The following is a 12,570-nucleotide window of genomic DNA, read 5'->3' as shown; positions in this document are numbered from 1 at the left end:
TTGCCAGAGATTTCTGTAGATGAGAGAGGAATAAGGAGGGTGCACAGGGACTGTAGGCCAGGTTTGGAAAGGACAAAAGCCAACAAGATGTCAGAAGGTCAGAACCCTTTGGTATGAGGAAACTTGGTGTCTTCCGAGCCCAGTCTCTGGGCCTGATTTAGAATCCCCTAAGGTAGATAGATGAGTATCTTACTTGACCTAAAGAGCATTCTTTGATAATTTACCATCTTTTTGTGCTTCTTGTACAATCTCTTCTTTCCCCCAGGGAATCTAGAGCATTCCACATGCATTACTGATTTATCTTTAACAGGTTCAAGTGAAAGGCATGGTGAATGAATTGCCTTAAGACAGTATAAGTGAAAATGTGATGTTAGTAAAGTCCAGCATCATCACTTATATGAAGGGCGGCCTTCAGTCTTCCCCTTAGAGACATGAGAAGAAAAACACAAAGAACTTTTAGCCTAAGCCATTTCATGACATGATTTGCAGCCTCACAAACCAGTAACCGTCTCGTCCGAACCATGTTTGTTTTTCAGGATAACAACGGCAGCTCTGAGTTGCAAGAAATCATGCGAAGACGACAGGAAAAAATCAGTGCTGCTGCTAGCGATTCAGGAGTGGAATCTTTTGATGAGGGAAGCAGTCACTAATTAGTTTTTAAACTCCATTATTCTTGGCATTATTCCAACGTGCTTTGTTTTAAGAAGCCATGAAGGGAATGTCAGATTCTCATTTCTTGGTGTACAGAATTTATCGCCATAAAGAAACAACGCAAACATAAGTAAGCAGACGACTTGCTCCTGGGCCCGTTATTTTTATTAAAATGAAAACATTTTAAACAGAATTTCTCACCTTGGGAATATTTTGCCTACTTTACCAAGGTGAGGTTTCCTTTATTGGATTAATTATTTCATCCCCATCTCAATGCCTAAGCAGACTTTTTTTTTTTGACAGTGGTGATTCATTTATTGCAACAAAACAGAGATATTGCCCATGATTCAAAATCTAAACAGTTTCAGTTTTGCCTGTGACTATGGTAGGTATCATCCAGGGTGTAGCTTAGTTTAGGCTAGCCTCTGCTTACTTAGGTCTCTTCTTCAACATACTCAGTAATAGAATGTTTAGATTTATTTAAAGTTCTTAATGCCAACAGTTTTTAAAAAAGATTAAAACATTGAACTGTAAAATACAGCAAGGCCTTGGACATACAAATAGAAACCTTTGGAGCATTCCCGAGACATTTTATCTGTCGTGGCTCTGTTGATCACAATTCCTTGTATAGCTTGTATTTTGATTCAGTTTATATTCTTCTTCTTATCTATACTGTGTTCTTATATATGAGAAAGCACAAGTGTAAAAGAGGTCATATGCATTCCAACTCTGTCACAGGAAATAGCCTGCATTGGTGTGTGTTACAGTATTCTGCTAAATGAAGGCCTCAGTCCTGAATATTGATACACGTAGTTAAGAGCAAATTGGGGCCATTTTATGAGTTTATCTGTGTCAAGTTTTTCCGGTAATAAGAAATAATATACACATATTTTAATCCTGTGAAAGATTCTAGGTAGAGAAAAGAAAGAGACTTAACCTTCAACAAATGTTATTTTTGAAAACATGATTTTTGTCATTAAATGTTATATTATTTCACATATATAAAACAGATGTTATGTAAGAATGTTGTATATTTTAACATAAATCCATTTAGAGAGATTATCTAGATTCATTAATTTTCATAGTGCCTTTTTCACATGAGTCAGCTGGAAAGTCTGCAATAAACAGTATTTGCCGTACATTAATAAATGGCTTCTGTCTCGTTGGCAAAAGGGACCTTTGGCGTGTCGAGTGGGGATCAGGGTTGCATGGAATGGGAAAAACAGAGGCCCACGCTCTTCCTTTTTTTTTTTTTAACTGATTCCCAGTGGAGTTCTGAGTGGGTAGAAACTTCTCTAGAATACTTTCTTCAGTTGTTTCTCTTCTTTCCACCTCTCTTATTTCATCATCTTTTCTTTTACCATCTAGTAAAAACAAACTTACACACCATTTGTGGTTACAAAGTGCTTCCACATAAACGCTTTGTTAGAGATCTACAATAATCTGTGAGTTGTATTTTATAGATGAGGAGGCTTAGCTTCCTAAAGGCTAACTTTCCCCAAATCATGAGGGATATGAGAATCTCTTGTCTTCCATTTCTCAGTCTGTCCGTAACGTCGTCCCTTGGGCAAAGTGAGGCAAACATGAGAATCATAATTCTTGTAGATCCTTCCCATTTCATAAGCACTGATGCACATTTATAACTTAGCCCTTATTGAAAATCTCTGAAAATGTAGGTATAAGACAAAAGAAATTGGCATGGAAAAGTGAAAATAACCTGTGTGTAATATAGCATATCTGACATGAAAAGAATTGGTATCGTTTATAAGTATGTCTTTATGCTATAAAATTCCAAAGGAAAATATCACCAAGGTAGTAATTGCAGGAAGTAGTTACCTCCCTCTGGGATGTGGAGACCAAGAGAAGACTTGGGATTAATGGGATTTAAAAGCTTGAGGGACAGTTTGTATCCCAACATCTGAGGAGTTAGGCCACTGGGATGAGAAGTTTGGAGGAAAGACGCCACAACTGGTAAACCTCGGAGAAGGGGGCACAGCCTAACTGGTGCTGTTGCCTCAGGAATTCAGAAAAGAATTCAGCGGAAGAAATAGTTCAGCAAATCCATGGAGCTGGGACTCAGACCTCAGAGGAGAGCAGCCCAGGCAGCTGGTACTGGAATTTCTGAGAGGGAACAAGGAGGCTGCTACTGGGATTGCGGGGTCACTGGAACCTACAGGCAATCAATCACTACTTACAGAGTGAAGAACTATTATTAGGGTGATGTTGATAGAAACAGGAAATAAAACAGAAAAAAAGCAAGTCCCTTGTTTCCCCTCTAGCTTCCTGTGTCCCTGTAGCACACTTTTTGGACAGAATCTATTGGTCACCCACCTGGCAAAGCCCCAGATCACAAAGATGGGAATAAAGGGGGTAGATTGGAAACTGAGAGAACAGCTCAAGAACCAACGTGTTTCAACTCCGGCTACTTAGCTTATATGTGCACTCCTCTGTACGTCTTTGAAATTCTATAAAATGATTTTTAAAAATGTTTATACTTTTGCCCAAAAAGATGCACTCATCCTTCTCTGTTGTTTAAACAGTATTTAACATAAGGAATTGGTTAAACAGGCAAAAAGGAAACACTGTGATACCACGGAGGTAGTAATAATGGGAAAGCAACCCCCATCCCTTGGGCTAGGGCTGCACAGGGAAGGGGTTGGGTTTATCAGCAATTAGAAGCCTGAAGAAGGAAGGACCGTGGGAGCTTGGGCACAGACCACCGAAGAAGAGGCACTGTCTGGTGTTGGTGCTGATGCCTCAAGACCACAGAGGAGAGATCCCCTGTAGAGCTGCGACAGAGACTTGAAGAGAGAGAAGGTTCTGGACAGTTTACCTCTGAGGGGGTGCAGTGATGGAGTTCTGAAAACTTAGGGGGAAAATCTAGAAATTAGAGTTCCCTACTGCTGCTGGAATCAGTTACCTACGGCTGCTGCCCGAGGGCAGCTCTCATCACTGGCATTAAGCCATGTGCTTATGGCCTTTGTGTAATTTCCTGCCTGTTTCTTGATGTTCATTGAGCTTTTGGAAACTGGGGGATTATCGTTTTTACTAAATTTGGTAAAGTTTCAGTCATTACTTTTTTTTTTTTTCTGTCCTTCCTGCCTTCTCTCCTTGGGAGACTCCAATTTCACGTGTGCTAGGCCATTTGAAGTTTTCCCAAGGTCACTGGTGCTCTGTTAATTTTTTACCCAGTTTTTTTTCTTCTCTTAATTTTTTACCCAGTTTTTTTCCCTCTGTGTTTCATTTTGGGTAATTTCTATTTCTGTCTTCAAGTTCACTAGTTTTTTCTTCTGCAGTTTCTGTTCTTTTAATCTCTTCCATTTGTGTTTTTCATCTCATATTAGAGTTTTCATATTTAGAAGTTTTACTTTTTGGAAAAATATCTTCCATGTCTCAACTTGCTCAATATTTCTTCAATTTTATCAATCATATGGAAGCAGTAAAAATATCTGTCTTAATATTCTTGTTTATTAATTCCATCATCTTCATAAATTCTAGGTTAGTTACGATTGATTTTTTTCTTTATTATGGGTTTTATTTTCTTGCTTCTTTGTATGCTTGATAATTTTAAAAGCTCTGGCTGCTTTCAAGATTCTTTTCTGTGTCTTTCATTTTTAATGTAATTTTTAATTGGTTGCCAGATATTGTGAATTTTACCTTTATTGTGTTAGGTGCTGGATACTTTTGTATACCTTTAAATATTATTGTCATTTGTTTGGGGATGCTATTAAATTACTTGGTAAGAGTTTGATCTTGCCTTTAAGCTTTGTTTGGTGAAACCAGAGCAATATTTACATTATAACTAACTTTATCTCACTGTTGTAGCAAAACCCTTCTGGTTCCTCAACCTATTGTTCCATGAATTATGTTTTCCACTGTAGCAGGTGGTAATAAGGACTATTCCTGGTTCTGCATGAGCTCTGAGAACTGTTCCTCTAACGCTTTCAGGTGGTTCTTTCCTCAGGCTTGAGCAGTTTTCTCATAGGCATGCAATGATCCATCCTCAGCTTAGGACTCTATGGGGACCCTGTGCATATCTCCAGAGCTCTCTCCTCATGCAGCTTTCTCCTCTCTATTACTCTGTGCTGTAATTTTAGCTCCCTTGCCCTTGCCACACTTTAAGCTTTGTCTCCTCAACTCAAGGAGTCTGCTGAACTCCACATGGGTTCTCCCTCCCTGCACTGAAGCTTGAAAGCAATCCCTAGGCAGAAAGCTGGAACAGTTGTAGGGTTTTCTGCATTTTTTTCATCTTTCATTGCCCAGTGTTCAGTATCTTGAAAACTGTTCACATATGTGTGTGAATACATATGTGTGTGAAGCACATATTATTTCAGGCTGGAGGGTAAATCCAGTCCCTCTGACTCCATCTTGGCTCAGACTTGGAGTCACCTTGCTTTTCAAAGTATATATATATTTTTTTACTGTATATAGAAATCTAGGTTACTACTTTTTATTCTAGAGCTTTAAAAATGTCATTCCATTGATTTTTGGGTTATATTGCTCCTGATGATAAGTCAGTCATCATTCTTATTTTTTCCTCTGGCTGCTTTTAAAATTCTTTTCTGTATCTTTCATCTTCAGCAGGTTGATTATAAAATTGATGAAGGTGGTTTTCTTGGTGTTTATTCTATGTGGGGGTCAGCGAGTTTCTGGATTTTTAAGTCAGTGTTTTCCTATTATTAGAAGTGCTTTCTCCTTACAATATTTTTTTCTGCTTTTTTTTTTCTTTTCTTCTCTTCAGACTTCTATTACATGTATGTTAGGTCAGGTATCTTACTATACCCCAAAGATCCCTGATTCTCTGTTAATATTTTAAAAATCCATCTCTTCCCTATTCTTCAGATTGGAAATTTATGTCAATATGTATTCAGCTTCACCAACTCTTTTTTTCCCCACTGTGATCTGTCTTCCAGTATGTGTTGGGTCAATCCAGTGAATTTTCTTTTCAGTTATTGTATTTTATCAGTTCTAGTTCTTTTATATAGCTTCCATTTCTCTGCTGAGAATTTCTGTCTGCTCACTCACTAAAAGAATATTTCCCTTTAAGTCTTTGAGCAACTTTCCTTTTCTCCCATAACAAAGAAAGGCCGCTTTATAATCTACCTGCTGAACCCAACATTTGGGCCATCTCAGGCTCAGTTTCTATTGATTGCTTTTTTCTCCCCCACTATGGGTCCTATTTTCCTATTTCTTTGCATGTGTAGTAGTTTTTTATTATATATACTTGACATTGTAAATGACATGTTTTAGATATTTTAGAATATGTTATCTTCCTTGGAAGAATGTTTATTCTTATTCCGGCAATCAGCTGTATATTGGCTGATCACTTTGAGCTTGTATAGCTTTGGTTTTATGCTTTGCTAGGATGAATTATGGCAAGTTCAGTGTGTTTTACAAGATCTTCTAACTTGATGGGACTCTATCTACAAACTATCTCTTCTCTGAAAATCTTGTCAGGACTTGATTTCAGGCTTTGCCTGTAGCTATCAAGAGTAGTTTTCAGGGCTTCCCTGGTGGCGCAGTGGTTGAGAGTCCACCTGCCAATACAGGGGACACGGGTTCGTGCCCCGGTCCAGGAAGATCCCACATGCTGTGGAGCGGCTAGGCCCGTGCAGCGGGAGAGGCCACAACAGTGAGAGGCCCGTGTACTGCAAAAAAAAAAAAAAAAAAAAAAAAAATAGTTTTCACAGTGGAGTCCTTATTTCTAAGGCATGCCCTTTTTGGGGGGATGAATTCACAGGATATTTTACATCTCAGCTGGATACCCAAGGAGTTAAACAGCTCTCTTCACTTTTCCTGAGCTGAACCTCTGACGTCTCCCAGCGCAGCGACCTTTCTCAACCTTGCAGTGGCCACTCTGGTAAGCACTGGGTGATGTTGCCTTGTGTGAACTGGGTGGGTTCACTTACAGATTTCTGCAGCCATTCTCTGCACAAATGCTTCCACTCTGGTTCCCCTTTTCAGAATTTCCAGCTGCTTCCAGTGCCCTGAACTCTGATCTATGCCTCCTCAGCTCATCAGGGCTAACTTATTCCTTTTGGATCTTAGTGGCTGCACTGGCTTTGGGGAATTGTCCTCAAATCAAGAGCTAGTAAGTTTCCTTATCCCAGGGATTGTAGGCTTGTACTGCTTGTAAAAGATAACCAGTAGGGCTTCCCTGGTGGCGCAGTGATTGAGAGTCCGCCTGCCGATGCAGGGGACACGGGTTCGTGCCCCGGTCCGGGAAGATCCCGCGTGCCGCGGAGGGGCTGGACCCGTGGGCCATGGCCGCTGAGCCTGTGCGTCCGGAGCCTGTGCTCTGCAATGGGAGAGGCCACAGCAGTTAGAGGCCCGCGTACCACAAAAAAAAAAAAAAAAAAAAAAAAAAGATAACCAGTAAATTGTATCTCTTTCCCTCCCCTGCCCTTAAGAGGCACTGGGTCATGGGAAGCTTATGTGAGAGATACTCTAATCACTTAAAACTATTCCTTTCCTACTTTTCTCTAAAAAAAATTATAGGAAAGTTTGAGATTCATTTGTTTTCTAAAATTAAATTTATAGAGGCTGAGTTGCTGCTGGGTGGATATCTCACTAGGCTTGTTCTGCTCTCTTTCTTCTCAGTGCTTACATGGAACTATATCAGAAAGTTGTACAGACCCAATAAAGGGATTTTTGTAAAGACTGGTTGTTCCTGGGTAGGAAAAGACAATATTCGTTCAGTAAACATTTTGTAAGTGTCTGCTTTAAGAACTGGATGTTCAGAGAGCACCCTAGATGTAGCCTCTGCCATCAGAGAACATACAGTCTAAAGAACTGTTTGCTTCTTGCTGTATTTATCCCTGGTGCTAGTCTTATTGGTCTCCTGGGGCAAAATTACACCCTAAAACCACCTAAAATGAGTGCTGACTTCCCAGAGGCTGTGATTTTATACTTGTGACATTTAGTTTTTCCCAGAGGCACGCTTTTAAGTTAGTCTGCTCAGAGATCTTTGTAAGGGTTGTGTCAAGGGCTCCTGGGAATGAATTAGGAGGGGAAGGCAGTTACCATTTTACCACCCTTCTCTTGGAGCTTCTTCTCCTTATTTTAAACAAAACATAACATGCTCAAAAAAGCTGTGGTTGCTCTAGGCAATACCCAGATAAGGGTTCTACTTCCAGCAGTTGTGGGACCCCAGCAGGAATTTTAGTATGTACTCCCATCTTCCCCCCCAACCCAACCCATTCTCTTTCCACCATCTTGGTTAGTCAGTTCCTTCTTTTCTGCAGGCCTCCCCAGGACCGACTCCCACACTGCGTCACGGGCTCACACCACGTCACAGCCTCCTTTCCTGGCCTCTTTGTTCCTTTCTGTTTGCATGTTTAGGACAGAGAAGAAGCGGGAGAAGCCAGTGCTCTGAACTCAGTTTTATGAGAAATCCTCCATTTTTTTTGATGGAGAGATACCCAGGTACCAGGAAAAACATATCTTCTAGTACCCAAATGTTCAGGTTTATTACATCACATTTGTGAAAGAAAGGCTATCAATTAAACGCTAGTAAAATTCTGATAAGATAAAAGGAATTACTAAGAACCATACTCTTAGATTCTAAACTAAATTGGGATAGGATATATCTATCAGGTGCTCCAAGGGAAGTGAGGTCCAGAATCTAGATTTCTGTATCAGTGGGGATATTTTAACAGCTGAGATGCTTCCTGAAGGGCTTTAGGCATATTACATTCAGTTTGGTGCTGGGACCAATTGGGCAATGAACCAGGCTCCTGCCAGGCCCAGATGGTCCTGGTCCAGGCTGATTGCTTGGGCTCTTTCCTTCCTGACTGTGATTCCAGGCACTTGGCCCAATTCCCACTGCTTTTCTGGGCTGCCCCACCTGCCCTACCTTGAAGAGGTCAGTCTTATCCCTCAAGCGTGGCCATGGAGTAGGAGATAATGTCTCCAGCTTCAATCATTTCTGTTATCCCCCCAGATGAACACATGATCTCTTTCAGATAATGGAAAATCTGGGAGTAACACACACACACACACACACAAACGGTGAATAACATCTACAGGTCTTCAGAGCTTGTCCTATTTTATGGTTTCTTACTCTGAGCTGCTATCATATGCTAAGGGCTTCTTCCCTCCCATCTATTCTTAAAGAAAGGAAAGCAAGAACTAAACTCATATGTGCTGAAAACTTTCACCTATATTCCCCACTTTATAGATGAGGAAATTGAAACTCAGATATAAGTTAAGTAGCTTGTCACACAGTAAGTGGAACGACTGAAATTTGGACTAACTCTGCAACTTCTGTATATCCGGCAAATCATCTTTTCTCTCAGATATCATAGGTCAGTATATAAAATTTTTTTTAAGCAGAAATAGCATTTTTTAAACTATGAAATTTTAGATGTATCCCACCATATGAAAGAGGTAAAAGCAGTTTCTCTCGTTGAAGCTGCAGAGAGGAGGCCTGGAGCCTCATTTGGAAATCACTGGTCCAGAGCCCACAGAGTCCATCCTCCATGAAGACCCTCGCTGGTGAACAGGAAGCCGATCATTCCATGGCAACAATTAGACCAGGTTTGCCTTTCATGGGGACGCTTAGGCTCAGAGATAGTAGGGTGACTTCTCAAGGGCACAGGGCTGCTAGGTGGCAGAGCACTGTGACTCGCAAGTCTATACTGTTGCAATCACGTCACTCTGCTTCCCCAAACCACCAGGCACTGACAGCAAGGAGCTGTCAGCGCAGCCCTGCGGAGGAAGCTCTTCTTATGCCCAGTGGCGAACAAAGCAGCTGGTTCACGGGGGCATTCAGTGGTGTTCACAAGTGGTACCTGCCCAGGTGTACTTACATATTGCAGTTTGTACAAATTGACTTGTTGGTTTCAGAACAGTAGCCAGCTTTTCAGACAGAGTGTTAGTGCAACAGACTTGCACAGATTGCTTGCACTATTGCAGAGGTTTTCACTGGATGTGAACCAGGCCCTGGCATTGCTTTGCTGGGAAACCCGCTAGTGTGGGTTTCGTGATGCACTTGGTAGCAGAGAACCAAAGTGGAAAGCCAGGTGTGGGCAGTGCAGGGCTCTGATCTAGAGGATCAGCTCCTGTTTGGCACCATAGGCCTATGGCATGAGGGTCCTCCTTGGGTCACAGGCTGCATCTCTTTTATATCCCAAGGTCCGTGACTGTTGGGGGTAGAATGGGAGGGGGTGGTTCAGGTGTCACCCTGGGGAAACTGAGCCAGCCCAGCACAGGCACCGGCTTCAGATGCTCTTATCAAATGTATTCAAGAATCCCAAGATGGCCCTTGGAGATGGTGAGAGGTGTGCTTGTCCTGAAGAGCCATGTAATATACTAAGTTATTCGAGGAATTGTTTTCAGCCCCTCACACATTATCTTCTTTATTTTTTGAAGCCCTGTGAGAAAGCTACCATCACTATGTCCATTTCACAGATGAGGCCACTGAGTCACACTCAGGGGCAGAGTCTCAGTTGAATTTCTCTCCACCCACACAGTCCCTCGTTCTAAACCATTCCATCAGCTGTACGGCTGGGCCCTGTGCTGTCCTGCTTCCCAAGTTCATTGGTTAAGGGAGGATGTGATTCGGGTGATTTTGAACATGAAAGAACCCTTCCAAGACGATTTTCTTATTTGTGTTTGTAAAGGCAGCAGTGGTTGCAGTTAACTTTTCCTGTTGAAACAGCCCTGTGGATGTTTTGGCGTTCTCAGAACTGAACAAAATTATGTCGTATCAGCTGGCTTTGAACTCCTTTCCACTGCCCTGGACTCACCATGACACGCAGGCTCAGGATCTCCCCACACCCCAAGCCTCGTGGCCTCCTGCACGTTTGAGCTGTCATTGATGTGGACCTACTCCAGGGCCTATTTTTCACTGAAACCCAGGACTCAGGTTCAGAGTCAGTACCCTCACACGTGGTTCAAAAATCTGAGTGGGTTTCCTGAGTAATGGTCTTGTTACGGGGTTTGGAAAAAAAAAGAGAGAGAGAGAAGGAGAGATCTAACTTGGAGGAAAACCACTTCTGGAGAAGAGTACATGTATTTCCATAGAAAAGTTTATTTATTAAAAGAATCCATCATGATTCTGCAGCCTTTTCCTGAGCCCGTATTTGCCTTGTGGGTTACCCTCTCTCTGTTCTGTCTCATCTTTAACCTGTCTCCTGGGAATTTTATTGGGTAGTCACACACCACTGCCCTGAAAAACTCCCACCGTTACTGAGATGGAACATGGTCGTAAAGGTTATCCTCGGGCTGCCATATTAGTTAAGGGTACGTCGACTGCCTTAGCTGACGATGCTAGCATCTCATGGCGACGCGATAGAAATGTGTTACTGGATCACATCATGGGCCATTGCAGGCAGGGGTTTCTCCTCCAGGTGGCAACTCAGGGACCCAGCCCCCTTCCGTCTTTCTGGCGCCACCGTCTCTATCTGGAGATGATAGGTAGGTAGAGGAGGGGGGAGGGAGGGAGAGGTAGGGAAGGTTGCTCCTGGCAGATTTTCAGGGCCTAGGGGCCAGGGAGTACAGCCTACCCCTTCTCCCTCCCAGTGAACAGAACTGACTGCATGTGCCTGGGCAATGTAGCCCCAGTATGCATGGTTACACTTGCAGTGACAGTAAACCTGCTTGATTCTGCCAAAAAACACATGCACAGGAGCTGTCTGTGGAGGCCTGGGAGTCAACCAAGAAGAAAAGCTTCAGAAGGTAGGTTCGGAGGTTTGGTTACCCCCATGGGCCCCGCTCACTGACGCCGTGGGTGTTTCACGAATGCTCGCTGCCAGGGGTGAGCGTACAGCGTTAGTATTCTTTGATGTGGCTCGGCAGTCTTCAATACTTGAACGTGGCTGTATAGTCTTCCTTGACCCTTCCAGAAAGAAATCACCTGTCCTCTTGGTACTGCATTGGCTGCTTTATGTATTTCTATCACATCATCTGTACCACTCTATTGCCCTTAGTTTCCATTCTAATATCCCTTATTAGAATGTAAACTCCTCTAAGCAGAGACCTTGTCTCATCTATCTTCATAGCCCCAGCCGCTTCCACGGTGCCTGACATGGGATGTTGAGTCAACAAATGATTTTCTTTGAGGCCTAGAAATTTACTGTTTCTCAAATGGAAAGTTTTAAAAGTCAACCTCTGTCAAGGCAGCCCTTGTCAGTGCCACAGTGCCTGCCCTTTTACCAAAATGGGAAAGTCGAGTTGGACTTCAAGCCTCTATCCATGAGAGGTATAGAGCCATACGTCGGTCCAAGAATGTGCGGGGCTTTCCCGGGCTCTGAAGATCACCCCTTTGCTGGTTTCAACCATGGGTAGGAGTGGAGGGAGGGCCCGGGGGCTCCAGGGTGTCTCATCTCATTTACCTGCCTTAAACCTATCAGCCTCACCTCCGCCTGCTGTCTGCCTGGAGACACTGGGACTTACCCTTGTGTTCCTAGGGGCCAGGCCAGTTCCTGGTCCATAGCATTTTTGCTCAGTAAGCATTTGGTGAATGAATGAACATTTGACTAAAGTTAGAAACTTCTAATCATTGAGAATCACGCATATAGCAGACAGCTTGGGACCTGGGTGGAAATCAGAAGAACTGGATTTTACTTCTCACTTTGGCTTTGAACACCCGTGATATTTTGATTTGTCCCTAGAGCTCCTAAATATATATTTAGAACTCCTAAAACCCTTGGAATTTCCCAAGTGATAAGAGCAGTAAAGGTGTCTGGGTATTTAGAACAAAACCCTTTCAACCACACCTGAGCTTATGTAAACGAGAAAACTTATGGAAAGCACCAAAGCATGGGGGCTGGTTGGAGGTTAGAACTTTCAATCCCATCCCCATCCTTAAAGTTAGTAAGTTCCTTAGATGTGTAACCAAGAGAAGAAAGTGCTTTCTGAGGAATGAAGTGATGGGCTGCCCTGGAGGTGACAATTCCGGAAGCTCACTGGAAGTGT

General features: G+C 42.6%; 1 protein-coding gene across 7 annotated transcripts in view; it reads left to right on the top strand.

Annotated features, from left to right (window-relative positions):
- Positions 1-1,821, top strand: part of EPS8 (EGFR pathway substrate 8, signaling adaptor) — a 190,640-nt gene extending 188,819 nt beyond the window's left edge. For all 7 annotated transcript variants that reach the window (XM_060024339.1, XM_060024335.1, XM_060024336.1 and 4 more), the window contains one exon: positions 537-1,821. In XM_060024339.1, the coding sequence (XP_059880322.1) occupies positions 537-650 (114 nt within the window). In that variant the 3' untranslated portion in view covers positions 651-1,821. The remainder of the gene's footprint in view (positions 1-536) is intronic.
- Positions 1,822-12,570: the final 10,749 nt, after the last annotated feature.

This window comes from Delphinus delphis, chromosome 11, assembly GCF_949987515.2.
Source record: "Delphinus delphis chromosome 11, mDelDel1.2, whole genome shotgun sequence".
Lineage (NCBI taxonomy): Eukaryota > Metazoa > Chordata > Mammalia > Artiodactyla > Delphinidae > Delphinus > Delphinus delphis.
The sequence above is the reverse complement of the archived record's forward strand: the minus strand, read 5'-3'. Positions and strand labels throughout refer to the sequence as shown.